The sequence below is a fragment of the Parasteatoda tepidariorum genome, chromosome 5 (genome assembly GCF_043381705.1).
Source record: "Parasteatoda tepidariorum isolate YZ-2023 chromosome 5, CAS_Ptep_4.0, whole genome shotgun sequence".
Lineage (NCBI taxonomy): Eukaryota > Metazoa > Arthropoda > Arachnida > Araneae > Theridiidae > Parasteatoda > Parasteatoda tepidariorum.
In genome coordinates this window covers 86321263-86338426 of record NC_092208.1, presented here as the reverse complement: position 1 = coordinate 86338426, position 17164 = coordinate 86321263, and the positions used below count along the sequence as shown (strand labels likewise).

The 17164-nt window shown below is 27.7% G+C and overlaps 1 protein-coding gene across 3 annotated transcripts in view; it reads left to right on the top strand.

The window, feature by feature from the left end:
- Window positions 1-7651: 7651 nt before the first annotated feature.
- LOC107456568 (sodium/potassium-transporting ATPase subunit alpha-B) overlaps window positions 7652-17164 on the top strand; it is an 85559-nt gene continuing 76046 nt past the window's right edge. For all 3 annotated transcript variants that reach the window (XM_043050241.2, XM_043050242.2, XM_071180724.1), the window contains exon 1: window positions 7652-7770. In XM_043050241.2, the coding sequence (XP_042906175.1) occupies window positions 7741-7770 (30 nt within the window). In that variant the 5' untranslated portion in view covers window positions 7652-7740. The remainder of the gene's footprint in view (window positions 7771-17164) is intronic.

The window sequence follows — 17164 nt, the reverse complement described above, 5'->3', positions numbered from 1 at the left end:
TGTCTTAAAAGATTGACATATTAAATAAAGAAAATCACAGGGTTTTTTTTCTTTTTTTTTTTCTTTTCTAAGAAAATTGTGCCTGTTTCTTATACACTTCACAGACCAATATTCTCTACACTAATATTCCCTTTATTCTAAGGACATGAAAAAATTGATGTATTAAATAAAAACAAATCTTTGTTTTTTTGTTTTTTTTTTTTTTTTAAGAAAATGGTTATTGTTTCTCATATACTTTACTGACATATATTCCCTTCACTAATATTCTCAATATTCTCTAGCCATAAAAAACTTTATATATTAAATAAAAAAAGATCTTTTTAATTTTTTTAAAAGATTTTTAATTTTTTTTAAAGAAAATTTTTGTTGTTTCTTACACGCTTGACCGATCTATATTCTCAACACGGTAATCTATTCTTTACACTGCAATCTATTATCTACACTAATATTCCCGATATTCTCTACGCATAAAAAAAAATTATATATTAAATAAAGAAAATCCCAGTCTTTAATTTATTTACTAATTTCTTATTTTTTTTTTTTTAAAGAAAATTGTCTTTTATGCTCTTGACCGACCGATATTCACAGTTTTTTTTTTCTTCTTACTTTTTAGTTAAAGTTTAAAGGCCAATTTCCAGATCTTCCCTACTCTGATGTCTGATCGGATATTTCTAACAATACAACTCATTTAAATAAGCATATCAATTTAAATATCATTTTAGTTCCATAAAGGATTCATATCTTAAATAAAGAGAAACTCGTTTCTTTTTTCTTTTTTTCGTTCTTCTTTTTTATATAATATAATTTTAGTTCCATAGAGAATTGACATCTTAAATAAAATAAAAAAGCTCGTTTTTTTTTAAGAAAAAATTATCTTTGTTACTTATACACTTGACCAACCTATATTCTCAACACTCGACACTATAAAATATCCTCTACACCAGAGGTCGCCAAAGTGGTCTATATAGACCCCCAGGGGTCTATTTAACAAAAGTGGGGGTCGATCTGAGTCAGGGGGTCGAATGGGGGTCGATCCGAATCGGAAGGGTCGATTGGGGGTCAAAGAAAAAACAGTTCTTAATACGTAAATCACACATATCTAATTGAGTATGCAAAATTTTTGAATATTTTTTATAATTGACTTAATATCAGTTTCTTTATAGAACATAAATTAATAAACGCATCATCAAAAACTTGGACATCAACCTGCAAGATAAGTTTGGTGAATTATTATCGGATCTTGAAGCAAAGACGCTTTTTAAAAATTTAACAATAAGTAAATTTTGAACAAATATAAATATAATGCAAAAATATGTAGAACTTTATGAAATAGCTCAGCCTTTTTATGCTAGCTTTTCCAAGTTTCTATATGGTTGAAGCCGGTTTCAGTCACGTAAATTCAATCTTATCTAAGTACAGAAATAAATTAAATGTGGAGTTACGAGGGGATTTAAAATTAAAATTGACCAATTTTGAACCCAATATTGCGAACCTTGCAAAAAAACACCAGGCACATTCTTCTCATTGGTTAAGAAGCAATAAATCTGTAGTTACTTTACTTATTATTTCTACTTATTTATAATTACTTATTATTTAATAAATATTAAGGTATTTAAATTTCAACATTAATATACTTTTCATAAAACTATTGTTACACAATGTACTATTACTTTAATAAATGTTTAAATCATAAAATAAATGTACAAACACAGTATCTAATAGAGTTTTATCTTAATTAACAGAAAATTATTTTTATGGGGGTCGATGGAGATTTCGAAAAATTATATAGGGGTCGATGATCAAAAAAGTTTGGCGACCCATGCTCTACACTAATATGCCCGATATTCTCTGCATATGAAAAATTTGATATATTAATTGAAAAAAAAAAAATTCTTAGTTTTTTTTTTTCCCTTTCTTTTTTTTTTTTTTTTGAGANTAAATCTTAAGAAATTGGTCATTGTTTCTTATACACTTGACTGATCTATATTCTCTACACTAAAATCTATTCTCTTCACTAATATTCCCGATATTCTCTACACATAAAAAAGTTGACATATTAAATTTTAAAAAAAAGTATCAGTTTTATTTTTATTTTCTTTTTTTTTTTTAAAGAAAATTTTCATTGTTTCGTATACACTTGATCGATATTCTCTACCCTGTTTTTCTTCTCTTTTCTTGCTTTTTATTTAAAGTTTAAATGCTATTTCCCTGATACTCCCATATCTGATGTTTTATCTAATCTGATATTTTTAGCAATACCCAATTAAATAATATATTAGCTCAAAAGAAATATTGCTTACTATATAAAGAAATCTTAGTTTTTTTTTCCTCTCTTCATTTTATAACATTTATTAAAAAAAAAAGAAAGAGGAAAGCGTAGCGAGTGATTAAGCATTGTTTCTTTTTCCGTGATTCTCATATTTTATACCTCGGCTGAGGAATATTTGTATTGATGGTGAGCAAAAAAAGGGAATACATATAATAACTTTTGATTTAATAATCGGAATTTTGCTCCTTAGGTCTCAATCGTAATGTTTCGAGGCCCTCACCTTGCATACGCTTATAAATGGCTTCCCAAATTTTGGCGCCATTTTAGTAAATTTGTCGTTTAAGAGATGTATGTTTGATTAACAGAGCAGTTGTTTATTTGCGTAAAATAAATGGTTTACAGTCACCATAGAAACGAGTAGACCAGTTTTATTTCGTCACGTGTAGAAATGATCGAATTGGCATATTTTTTCCTCAAAGGTCTATTGATTATTTATTCTCCCGTCATTTCACTGTTTGTAAATGGATAAGAAATAATGTTCCTTAATTCTAATAAATATTGCATTACTTCACGCATTGAATCTGCTTTTCAAAAGACATTATATTTGATTACTTCATCTTTCGCTCATTAACCTTACACCTTAGTTTCTCTCTTTCTCTCACAATTATTAACAATATAAATTAAAACAGCAAACACACCGCATTATTAAAAACATTTTCTGACAGTTAATTAAACAATGCTTCACGTTTTGTGAAATGCTCAACTAGACTTCTAAAAATGCTAACTCTATAAAATTCAACGTCGTCAGTTCTCAAGACAATAACATCGTTACAAAACGTTATTTTAATATCGACATAACGTTTATTATTAATATTATAATAGTGCTATATATAATTGAAGAAAAAATCGGTAAGAAACAAATATGGTAAAAAATTCATTATAACTGCAAACCATATCAGCAGATGCAGCCTTATGAGCAAATACATTGTCAAAATAGCAATAAAAAGACTAAAAAATAAAATTGTCTAATTTACAATTTTTCTCATTCATTTTAAAAATTATGTTAAATTAATTAATTAAAATTATGTAAATTATGTTATTTTTAAAAACGTATTTGGAATAGACTGCTTTTGCTTACAGATTTTATATTGAATTACGTAGCTAAGTACTTATTGATAGGTAGGAATGGTTAAGACTTTTTTGAACAGTTTTTTTTTTTCAACTTTTTGAAATCTATAGTTATATTTAAATCCAATCTACAATCCATTATTTGGTTATTATTCAGATTGTCTTTATGAATTTATATTTAACGTAATATGCCAAAAAGAGAAAAATGAAACTTTTTTTTTAAAAAATGCATAATTTTTCTAACAACAATTATGAAAAGGACGTGCATTTATTAAAAAAAAGAAATTGCAATAGCATTTCACATTTCGGTTTTCAAATCAAAATGAAATAACTGAATTATTTAACTAAGTTTCCATAATAGTCATTCACAATCACATTCTTTTTTTTCATAGCAATATAAAAACAAAATTTTCAGTTATGCTAAATTCGTCTCCAAGACTGCGAATTCAACTGTCGATGAAAAAATTCATCTCTTCTTATTAAACATAAAAAAGTCGAAATTAAATATAAAGTGGTCTTTTAATAGTCAACACAATTGTCATTATTTACATTAAATATGAAGTCGGGTTCCGAAAAGAGAAGCTTTTTTATTTAGGGTTCCGTAATCGAAAAGAAATTGGGAACCGCTGTTTTAGAGCAACAAGTTTCCAAATTGAAACAGTTTTTTGAAAGGAAAAATAAAATAAAGTGCAATATCTTTTAATGTCGTTGACAAAAGTTTATGTTTTTTTAATTTTAATTTTTTTTTTTTATCATTTGTAATGCCCACACGTGTTAACATTTCGTGAATTCGGGTGTTTCACAGAGTAGATTTGTTGGCCACTCTTTTAGGGGCACCCTATTAGGTGGACCAACGTTGCTCCCACTGTAAAATTACCGAGAATGAAAGAACATACACGGGATTCGAACCCATAAACTTTCCTATGAACGGCGAGTTCCCTGATCCCAACACAATCCGGTATAAGAATTAATGTGGATTCGAATATTAAGTCAAGAAGAGAAAAAAGAGGGCGTTCAACAGAAGGCGCGTTCCTTTTGAAGTACGCGGCAGGATTTCTTCATAAAAACTTAGGTTAGGAAGATGATTTAACCTACGGTAAGAGGTGTTAAAATGGTAAGAAGGAGGCGATTTTTTTTTCTCGCCTTTCTATATTGATACCAGAAATAAATAAATCAAAAAATTTCATTTCTGCATTTCTATCAGAGAAATATAAAATCTATATCAATCCTAAATGTTGATTTAGGAAGTACGAGAACAAGATAAATTACAATTAATGCGCATTCAAGGTTAAAAAAGAAAACCATCAAGGTTAATGAATGAGAATATCACCGAAAGTATTCTAGAATTAATATTTATCATAGGTTATACTTTTAATGAGCATGATCTTTCATGACTTACAAATGTGCAAGCATGAGTATTAAAATCTATTTTTTCGTGCTTTAACAGTAGCAGACAATTTTATAGTCTCTTCAAAATCAGTTGTTTTTTCGGTTTCATTTTCATTACTGTTCTAATTTACTTTCAATATATTGTAATTTTGTTAAAAATTATTTTAAAAACGAAAAATTTCGTGTTGCTTGCCGTAAAATTTATTGGTTTATAAGTATTTTTATGCATTTATAAACTCATTCATTGATGCGACACTAAAATGTCCTTCAATGATTCGCCCTTAAACAAATTCGCCGCTATTTATTGTTGACTTGTACTAATCCTCAATTTCACTGATCCATTGATTGGCATCCTTTCATTCCTCATTCTTACTTTATTCACTCGCTGTATCTAAAAATGTTCATGATGACAGTTTTCATGACGAAGCGACAAGCGCATTCGTAATAAATTGTTCATGCAATGTACTACCTTAAAAATAACCGTTTAAAATAAATTAAAAATAGTCTCGTATAAAACACATTGTTAAAAGAATGGACTGTCACCATAGTAATATTAAAATCTAAAATAATTACTTCTATCAAATATTTTTTGGGACTGATTAGATATTTTCTAGTCAGACTAATATTGGTATATAAACTTATAGATAAAAATAAATAAATTGATAAATAAAAATCTACGTGAAACACTAAATGCAACAATAATAAACGTTTAGATAAATCAGATGAATAAAGAAGATATCGAGCCCGTTTTTAGCAAATATTTTTAGAGAAAAAAAGAAATTCTACAGTTTCCCAGAAAAATCTTATTATAATAATTTTAAATACATATCAAAGAACAAAATATGTAAAATATTATAAAAGTGTGTATACGTCTCTTGTTGTTATCTTAAAATTTACTAAAATATTGATCATTATCTTGAAAATTAACCTTTTGGTCTTAATTCTAAAGAGTCCCAATTTCTTAAAAAATCCACCCAGATTTGGATGAAAAGCTTAAATTCAAATTACATTTAGAGACGAAATAGAAGTATTTTCGACATAAAATATTCATATTCGTATCAGCAAATTCACGTTCCATTAAGTATACGTTTAACACACAGGCTCAATTGACGCAAAATGTGACCTCATGGTCATTTTCCAAGGTCACTCCTTCCCCTTTTTTTTCATTTGTATTCACCTTTTGAGCATATTGGCTTGTTTTTTTGGATGACATTAACTCGACAGAAAAGATCCGCTCTGAAAAATACAAAACTCATTCGATTCAATATGTCTAATAAGTGGTTTTTCTGCTGCACACTCTTCTTTCAATCCTTAAAAAAAAATTTACTAAGGGAACTTTAACCATAAAAAAGTTCACTTAAGAAGCAATAATTAATAAAAAAATAACGTATAAATAAATTTTCAAAGCAGACAGTCTATATATATATTTCTCTTACACGGCGACAAAAAAAACCTCATTACAACTCCCCGAATGGCAACGCTAGAAAATAGACCAATGATTGCCGCTAAAAATGTCACATGCCAAATCTAGCTGAGATGGCTCAACATATAGCGCTTTTAAAAACGGAAACTGAAATAACCAGAGAGAGCATAAGCTAGGCAGAAGTGTGTAGTTTTTGTCGATAGATCTCTATTTCAGTATTTTGTCGAAAGCGCTTTTTTTCACGAATTTATATATTACGAATTTATTTGACGATTTTTGATTTATATCACGAATTTATTTGTTTTACTAGAATTTATTTGTTTATGCAGGTTTTTCCATTGCAATTCACTTATTATTTCAATTTTTAATATACTTAATTATAGCCAAAATTTTAACCTTTTTAAAGAGATATCAGTTTTAGAAATTTTATCTTAAGATTTTATACTATAGCACATTTCTAATAGGTTTAACGAATTACATGTCATTTATTTGAATTCAAATTTATTTTAATGACTTAGTATTTACTAAAAAGATGTAATTTTTTTTTAAAAAAAAATTTTTATATGGATTTGAATGATTGTTTTGAATTCTTAGAATTTTGTGCATTTGCAATGTACGTAAGTTAGTAGCGAGCGAAGCAAACCATATAAGATTGCGTAGCAATTTTCGGGAGTTGGCGAGCGTTAGCGAGCAGGGGGCGCAGCCCACTTGTACTTTAAAAAAAGAGGAAATAAATAATTTACAGAACATTGACACTGGGTCTCGTTCGGCACCCCCTTATATGGCGCTCCCACCCCTCGTCCACCCCTTTCTCCGAACCAATTTAGCGATAGAAAATTTATTTTAATTCTATTTAATGATCCTTTAACTACTAACTTCTATAATATTGCAGCATNTCAAAAATACTATATCGCGATACATCGCTATATCGCGATGCAAAACTGACGATGCATCACGATATATAATTTCTAATATCGCCCAGTCCTACCCTTAACTACTAACTTCTATAATATTGCAGCATATATTCTGTTAAAGGATTACCAAAAATCAGCATTTTTTCATCATGCACAAGTAAAAATATAAACTCATACACTAGATTTTTAAACTAATTTATTATTCAATTAAAAACTAATTTATTTGTTTCCCTTGAAACTTAAATATTTTATTGACTATCTTACTAAATTTTCTGAATCATTTCGGCGATGTTATTTATTTCGTAATATTAAATAAAAATAAAGGTCGTATTATTAAGAAATTAAAACCATCTATCAACTCAATATAGTAGAGAAAAATTTATACTCTCTCTGCGCTATTTATAATGGATCTCAAATTCATTCTGAAGTAAACTCATGTCCTCCGGAGAAAAAAAAAACTTTTTAAAATCCAAGCATTAAATTTAGCGGTATTTTCCATCGCCAAAAATGCGCCAAGTTTCCTGACCTGTGACGTCAGAGCGACGCGAAGAACCCGTATATAGAGAGTAGTGACGCCTGACGTCAGTTGTCTTCAGTGCGGTATATGTAATGGAAAAATGGCCTCGCAGGAGAAAGACGATGAGCAGGTTAGTTTTTTTTAAAAAATAAACATTTTTTATAAATTTAGTGTGATTTGCAGAGTTTCGGCACTGATCAGAGCATGAAAAAAAAAATTAAGTTTTCATTCTGTGCCGGAATGCATGCTTGCAATTTTTCCCGTGAGTTTTTTAAGTTCGTAAACCAATATTGGGCAGGGCATCCCCAGGGGTTCTTACAACCCCTCACGATTCTGACGGTGTGGAAAAATAAAATTTGTTTTGGTTTCGGTGTCTGTACCCAATTTTGGTTCACCTCGTCTAATACTAATCTGTTGCTGCTATTCGATTTAATAAATTATCTATAATAATTTTACTATGCCACGATTATTTAATCGGTTTTTTAAAATCGCGTTTTTTTTCCTTTTGGGGGAAATTAGTGGCATCTCCTGGTTATGTAACTTATTTATATAGTTTTTTAAATATTTATCATAGTTATTAAGAAATGTGGATTATTCAAAATTATTATGGCATTAGTTTAAATGGAATTCAATCCATAGAGTCTTAAGTGTCATTCACTCAATGGAGTTAACCGTTAAGCATCATATGAAATTTTGAATTCGTTCGTTTAATTGTTATTTAACACCTCAGTCTTTAGTCATCACGTTCATTTTTAGTTGTTTCAGAGTACTTCCTATTAAAAAATGAAATAATGTTTTATACTAAAACTATTATAATTTTATGAAGTACACATATCTAACGATTTTTGTTCATTTTAATTTAACTATAATTGATTGAAATGATTTAAATGAAAGTCACTTTGAAAATGTAAATAATTTATTCCAGTGAAATAATAAAGCAAAAAGTATGGATTTGTTTTAAAGTTTAATGAAGTTAGATTGAAGGATAATGTTAATTAAACTGAAGTTTTTTTTTTTTCAATTTCATGTTATATTTATCAAATTTCATAAATAATTTAATCTAATTAAAGAATAGAGCAAAAGTTTAATTGTGTGTTTATTACAGATTCTGTTATAGCTAAATATCTAATCTGGTCTATTAAAGCTAAATATATAATCAAGTCTATTGAAGCTAAGTTTTATCTTCAAAAATTTTTTTATAACTATAGATAATTTAATTGAAAAAATAAATAAACAGTTTAATTTTGTGCTGTTCTATTTAGAGATAAAATAATGTAGGATAGCTTGAGCGATAATACAAATGAGAGAAAGAAATTTTTAAATATCAGAAGTATTTTAGATATTATTTTTTTAAATTCAAGCTACAGCACTTTTTGCTTATCCCTAGACTAATTAGTAACTTTGTTTTGAAGATTTATGACACTTTTAAATAGCAATTCACATGTTTGTTTAATTATTGTCTTATGCCATTTGTTTACATATAGTTTTTTCAAGTAATTAGTAACAAAAGAGGAAATTAATTACTGGGAAAAATTTTACTAGGAAATTATTTCTGTTCATTTTAATTGTAGTCTAAATTATTGATAAGATTTAAATACTTATTGTATATCTCAGTGTATAAGTCGACTCCTTATCTTTGACTACGAGAGAGTGGATGTCGAGTGTATAGGTTGACCACTTAAAAAACCAAGTATGAAAGTTTCTAAAATGAAAAAATAACTAAAATTATTAGGTCAACAAAATTTTCGAATTATCAAATGTAGTGTGGGATCTATGTTGACACTGCTAACATTATTTTTTTCCAAAACACATGATGTTTTTAATTCTTAGCTTTGTGGTATGATTTAAATTTCATTGTGTTATATTTTTTAAACACTCTTGAGTAAATTTATTTCACCTTTCTGATTCTTAAATTTTTTTCTCTTGGCATAATTTAACGTATTGTTTCTATAAAAAAAAAACAATTTATTTCTAAAAAAATTTTGATGAGAGAAAAAAAATTTCTTGTATATAGCATAATAAAATAGTTTTCAAAAAAAGATAAATTGATGCAGAGTTAGTTATTCATATCTATCTTATTGTTTATAATGCATCAATATTTCCCAACTGATAGCATTTGCTTTATTTTATAGTCAGTGTACCTGTTTATCATCCTTTCTTAATATTCTTTACTATTATTATGATTTGATTTCTATTATTTTCCCAAATTAAAGGCTTAAAAATAAGAGGGCATTCCTTTTTATAAAGTAATCCTGTACTATTACATTATTATTAAACATTTTATCAAAAAATATATTTAAAACAGTATGCAACTTAATCATTATGCCATTATTTTAATAATAAGTTAGTAATCTTTTATCTATGAATTTAATAAATAAATTATCTTTGCTTATATAATAAGCTTGATATGAAACAGTTTCCAGTTAAAATTTGCAATTAAAATATTAAATACAAGACTCTTATTAGGAATACTACACAACATTGCTTAACAATCTGTTCCGCAAAAAATATTTAAATAATATTATAGCAGACTGAAATTAAATGGGAATTAAAATGACTAAATTGTGGATTTAATTTCTATGGTAGCAAATGAAATCCAATAAGAAATTTGAATTTTATCCCAATTTGTGTCAAGAAATTAACTTACTTTACTAGTTTATTATGGGAAAAAGGTTTCATATTTTCATCGAAAACTATTTTTATTATTAAATTTCTAACTCAATTTACAATAAATAAAATTGCTATAAAATAGAGATTGGTTTAAATCTTGCTGTTCATCTTTCAAAGCATACTTTGTAATCTTCACTTAATCATTTTTTTTATGAGTTGNCATTTTTTTTTTTTTTTTTGGTTTGCAAAAATCTGATATATGATAATTTATAAAAACATTTTAAACTCAAAATAATCATCATGGAGTCTGAATTCATAAACTGTGTATAAAAATCAAAATAGCTATTTTTTTATTGGTATTGTTTTTAAAAAAAATAGATTTTTTTCACATTTAATCTAGTTGTTATAATTTAAATTAACTATGATTTTTTTAAAACGAATAATTTAAACCATCTGAATTTTTGTTAAAAAAATTATTCAGTCTATAATATTTTTTTTTACACTGAATCACTAATAAATATAATCTCAATGGTGTATATTTTTTAAATATCTGATTTCATTGATAGTGTGAAGGTTTTATACAAATAAATGATGAAAGGCTGAATTAAATTTCAAAATAGACTTTAAAAAAAAGAAGAAAATTCTAGAGTGATAGAGACTAAAAGTAAATAAGAGTGGGAGGAAACTTAATTATAATTTACCATTAGCAGTATGTAAAACAATTTGCTGGTGATAAACATATTTCAACTGCATTCTAATTAGTTTTTTTTTTATTATTTTAGTTTTTTTTTATACAAGTGCTTTTAAAACCTTTGAACATCAATGATGAAGATAGACTTGTTTTACGTAGAGAAATTTAAAATTAAATTTTTTTTTAAAGTAATGTTTTCTGATCTGAACTAATTTCCTCGGTTTTGGATATCTAATTGATTAATTTCCCCCTTGTCTTTAATATTCATAAGAATATTGAGCTTGAACAAAAATAACTTTTTTTTATTCAGTAATTAGTTTAATAATTAATTTTTTAGTTAAAAATATTAACTTTTTTATAATTATATTTTTTTAATAGCATTAACATAGCTGCCAACTCTACTAGATTTGGCTAGTTTCGTATGGTCTATTGGTTTAATAAATATTCTCCTGCTCTTTGAACATATTAAAAAACTCCCTAAAATTGTGTAAAATTTCCTTAAAAAAATCCCTATTGAAAAAGAATTTTTGCACCGATTTTTGCTTGCTTGACAATTTGAATAAGTATTACTAATATATGATGAAGCAAACCTCATTTATAGAAATCAGTTTAAAACTCTTTTGTTCTAAATTTTCAATTTATTTAATTATAAAATTTTAATATTAATAATCTTGAATTTAAAGAAATTATTAATATTTAATGAAAAAAAAATTGTACTTTAAAAAAAAATTATTTAACATTTTTTTTTTATTAAATTAGAAGATTTTTAGCCCTGGATTTGCCTGAATTGAATTTTCACATTGTAAAAATATCAATTTAGTTAATAAAGACATTTTTAATTTTTACATACATTTAACTCAATTTCATAATTACATTAGTTGGATATCCATGTTTTTTTAATTTTTTTTATTAAATTTTGGAAGAGTTCGTCTCTTTGTTTACTACAAATTTAAACAAAACTACAAATTCGTTTAACTCTGTTTATTTGATTAAAAATTGTATTTAAATAAATGTTTTTAGAAACATTAGAATTCCATGTAATTAGTTATTTATATTAAATTTAAAATAATTTATTTTTTATTGTGAAAAACAACAATTCAGATGTTTTCTTCTTTTTTAATACTTAAATTCAAAAAATTAAAATTTATGTAGTTATGATTACAAATTAAGATTAATTCCTCAGGGTAAATAATTTTTTATATATATATATACATACAGGGGTCTGTCCAGGCATTTTGGGAAAGGTCCGTTTTGGAAAATTGTGAAAAAAATTACTCGTGATGTGTGAATATAAAATAAACGTTAAGTTACATTCTTTCCACCAGGGTCCTGCTTTTGTGAATTTGTGCAAATAGGGTCCTGTTATTACAAAAAACTTTTTCGAGGAGTTTTTAAATTGTAAAGAGATACAAGATTATGCTCAACACTGTAAAATTATAATGAATAAAAAATAAATTTTGAAAAATAAACAGCAATTGCTGCTACTAAATTAGAAATGCAACATACAAATATGTGGTATTTACCCTATACTGCTGAACGCATATTCATTTCGGACGAATTAAGGAAGAAACGTCGGCCGAAGACAAAACTTAGTTCGTTTACATCTGTCTTTCTCTCCCCCCCCCCTCCCTGGGAAAGGGTTTATTCGATTAAAAAAACAATAATGAAGATAAACAAATTTGTGAAGGTTTCGATTATAAGATAAATTATTTTGTGAAGGGTCCGTTTTTATGAAAAGATATTTTGCGAAGGGTCCGTTAACGGACCCTTCCCAAAATATCTTTTCATAAAAACGGACCCTTCACAAAATATTTTAACTTAAAAACGGACCCTTCACAAAATGATTTTTCTTTTAATCGGACCCTTCACAAATTTGTTTATCTTCATTATTATTTTGTTAATCGAATAAACCCTTTCCAGGGCAGAAAACAAGAAAGATGGATGTAAACGAATTAAGTTTTGTCTTCGGCAGACGATTCTTCCATTATTCGTCCGAAATGAATATTCTGCGTTCAGCAGTATAGGCTAAATACCAAATATTTGTATGTTGCATCTCTAATTTAAAAGCAGCAATTGTTGTTTATTTTTTAAAATTTATTTTTTTTAATTATAATTTTACAGTGTTGAGCATAATCTTGTATGTCTTTACAATTTAAAACCTCCTTGTAAAAAAAAATTTTTTTTGCAATAACGGACCCTATTTGCACAAATTCATAAAAGCGGACCCTGGTTGAAAGAATGTGAGTAATTTTTTCACAATTTCACGAAAAACGGACCTTTCACAAAATGTCTGGACAGACCCCTGATATATATATATACCAGAGAGAGAGAGAGTAGATACGTATATTTTACTTGAAATGATAGGCAAATTGAAAGTGTGTAATTCTCTTCATAACCTTGTTGAATAATAGATGCAAAATGGTTTTTCTTTTTCTTCTTCCATGACTAGGGGGCTAAGCCCCCTGTTTGCTGACCCTCACCGACCCCGATGATTGCTGCTCAATAATTGCTATTTCTTGGCATAAAACAGTTGAAATTATTCAACTAAAAATATATGTACATGAACACTTGTGTCTCCACTTCGCATATCCAAATATTCCTCTTATGATACTAGTATTAAGATCTATAAGTGAACGCAGATCATTTTTCCAAGTAATCATTTTTTTTAAATAACATTTAAATTTAAAAGTTTATTTTTATAACAAATTTGGTGAGTTTACAACAGTAATTTAAAATTTTTGCTTACCAAATGGACGGATGTATTTAAAATAAAATTTTTATTTTCATCACTTTGCGCACGAAACTGAAAGTGAAGTTCTAAACCATTTAACGAATCTCTTTAATCGTAATTCATAATAGTATATTAATGTAATTTGCGCCAAAAAATAATAATTAAAATATAACGTAGAATTACATTATTCTAATAGTAATAAAAACGATCCTTCTATGCTCTTAATTTAGAAATCAAAAAAACCATACTTTCCAGCCAATAAAAATGTATCGACAACAATGGAATACAGTTTTTCTGTAACAATTTAGTAACAATTAACGCCTTCTACAATTTACTCTTATCACGTTGTGTTACTTAAAAAATAGTTCGGTTGTAATAAGTTCTGCTTGTGTTAACCTTTTAATGTCCTCCAATGCTTCGACAGATGCCACATGATTAGTGTCATTCTTACTTAACAAAAAGAAAAAAGAAAAGCAACCGAAAAGAAAATCATTTTGTTGATTGGAAAAATAAAGAAGAAAAAAAGCTATTAAAAAAACAATGATCGTAATTGTGAAGCTACTTATGAATCTGTCTCATATTTCTTGATCTAAGATGATATAAAGTGGTTCGAATTTTATTTCTTCCACGCGAAGTGTTTATAATAAGCGTGGGGAAGATCTATAAATATCTCTTGTCAATTGAACTCTAAAGAAAATAAAATCTTTTTAAAGTCAGAATCGTAAAAATCATCTTTCGTTCTTTCTTCTCAAAATATTTTATATATCTTTGGCAGTTATTAATCACATAATTATACAAATTCTCCCTTAAAGATTAACCTTTAAAATTCATCAGATTTAGGAAAGAAAAGAATTTTTTTTCAAAAGTAAACAAAATTTTGGTTTTGATATTTATGTTAATAAAAAAATTTTTAAAAATATAATAGCAATCAGGGGTCTGTTTAGAAGAAATTTGGGTCCGTTAACGGACCCTTCACAAAATATCTTTCCATAAAAACGGACCCTTCACAAAATATTTTAACTTAAAAACGGATCTTTCACAAAATGATTTTTCTTTTAATCGGACCCTTCACAAATTTGTTTATCTTCATTATTGTTTTGTTAACTGAATAAACCCTTCCCAGGGCAGAAATCAAGAAAGATGGATGTAAACTAATTAAGTTTTGTCTTCGGCAGACGATTCCATTATTCGTCGGAAATGAATATTCTGCGTTCAGCAGTATAGGCTAAATACCAAATATTTGTATGTTGCATCTCTAATTTAAAAGCAGCAATTGCTGTTTATTTTTGAAAATATAATTTTTTTTTATTGTAATTTATTAGTGCTGAGCATAATCTTGTATCTATTTACAATTTAAAAACTCCTTGAAAAGGTTTTTTGCAATAACCGGACTCAATTTGCACAAATTCATAAAAGCAGGACCCTGATTGAAAGAATGTGAGTAATTTTTTCTCAATTTCGCAAAAACCAGACCTTTCACAAAATGTCTGAACAGACCCCTGACAATTACATTGGAAAATTTCCTCTTAACTTGCAGAAAAGATTTGTATCGTTATAAAATAAATTTTTCTATTAATTTCTTTTTTTTCTTCTTCTTCTTTTGCTTCTTGCAAGTGACAATTTTGTTTTATTCTACTTAAAAGTTAGGAATATTTTACTAAGTTGCACAGATTGTTTTGTTGACAAAAATTGTATTAAAAAAGATTGTGATTAGAGTTGTTTTACTCAATGTTACGAAAACAAAGGCCCTCCCCAAAAAGTCTGGAATACACAATCCTATACACAGAACCCCTCATTAGCATTAGATTTATTTATGAATTCCCATGATTTATTGCATGATGATATGAAATGGACTTTTATTTATTCTGTTATAGAATCTATTCCTGTGATAAATAATCCTTCTTAAGATTCTTTTCTTTTTGTATGGTAATAGTTCGTTGCCATGCATTTTGTTTGTATATTTCATTCCTGTATTCATCTCATACAAAGTTGATTATGTACACTTTTGGGCAATGATCTTGGCTGCCCATTGGTTTGTTCCTGTTCAGAATACCTTTATGGAGAAAAAAAAAATTTAAATTCTGCAATTCTTTTTTCTTCTTCATTTTTTATAATTTTTCAAAGTAAAATTTTTAAGGTAGCAGGTACTTAGTTATGAGGACTATGCCTTGGCGACTGCTTTTCACAATTGTCCCCACGGGGACATTTCCGTATTGTGATTTGCCACGCCAACTACAATCGCCAAGCCGCCAAATTGTTTTTGATCTTCAAAAATAAGAATTAGAGGTTTGCCCGGGGTGGCTAGGAGTCATATGGTCCCTTACTGAGATTTTTTTTATAGTTTTACCCGGGCCGCTGCCCGGAAGTTGCCAAGACTTGGCGATTATTGTACCACAGATCACGAGAACGGAAATCACCCCGTCACCACAATGATCATTGATACCTATATAACCGATGATAAGTAAAGTAAAGCATTCTCGCTACAGTCCGTTGTGGGCCAGGAGGTCATAGAGGTTAAGACTTCACAATTTCGTGACCAACGACGTGATTGTAGCGATGTGGTCGGTATTGCTTACAAACCGTCTTTACTTCTCAGACAAGCTAGTATCCATCAGTCGGCTAGGTTGGCTTTAATCCACCACTGGGGATCAAACCCCAGTTCTTCATTCAATTCAGTGAGTCAAATTTCAAAATTCTTTACCAAAGGCAAATTTTAACAATTTTTTATATTGATTTTTTCCAAAAAAAAGACTTCAAATCAAAGTACAAATTAACTATAAATGGAATTCTTTGATAAAATGAAAACTCAAATCAAGAGTCATTTTGCATTTTGGGAAATAGTTAATGAGCAACGAATAGGAGAGAGGTTAACTTCTTAGACTAGAGCAGTAGTAATATAAGGATAAACCTGAATCAACATTATGTTATTGTGAAGAGGAAGCATGTTTTCTGCAAAAAAGAGTTGGTTGATCTTGGTCATCTTGGCTAACGCTTAATTTGTTATATTGACTCAAACTGTAGTTCCATCGCGTGATACGACAACGACCGTTGGTTTTCTATATTTTACGGTGGTTTATCTCATGCTTACATAAACTTTCTTATTGCTTAGATCGCGATGGTCTTTTCTACATTTGCAATGGAGTATAATATTAATCTAGCTAAGTTATTGTATTTTTTCAGTTGGTTTGTTATAATAATTATTCAAAACACTACTGCATGGATGAAAATAGCATATTATTTATTTCTCTTTGGAGACTATTTAGGCTACTATTTTTAATGAAAATTATAGTGGAAGCCTTATAATTTTAATACTGCTATATATTGTCGAAAAATATCAAGATTTAAAATCATGTCGGGATATTTTTCAAAATAAATTTTAAAAAATCTTCAATCATGTAACGGAAATTTTCAGAATTTGGTGACATTTCTTCACTGTGATAAAATTATCAAAATCAAAGCCTTATTCTCAGTTTTTGAAAATTTTTATGTGCC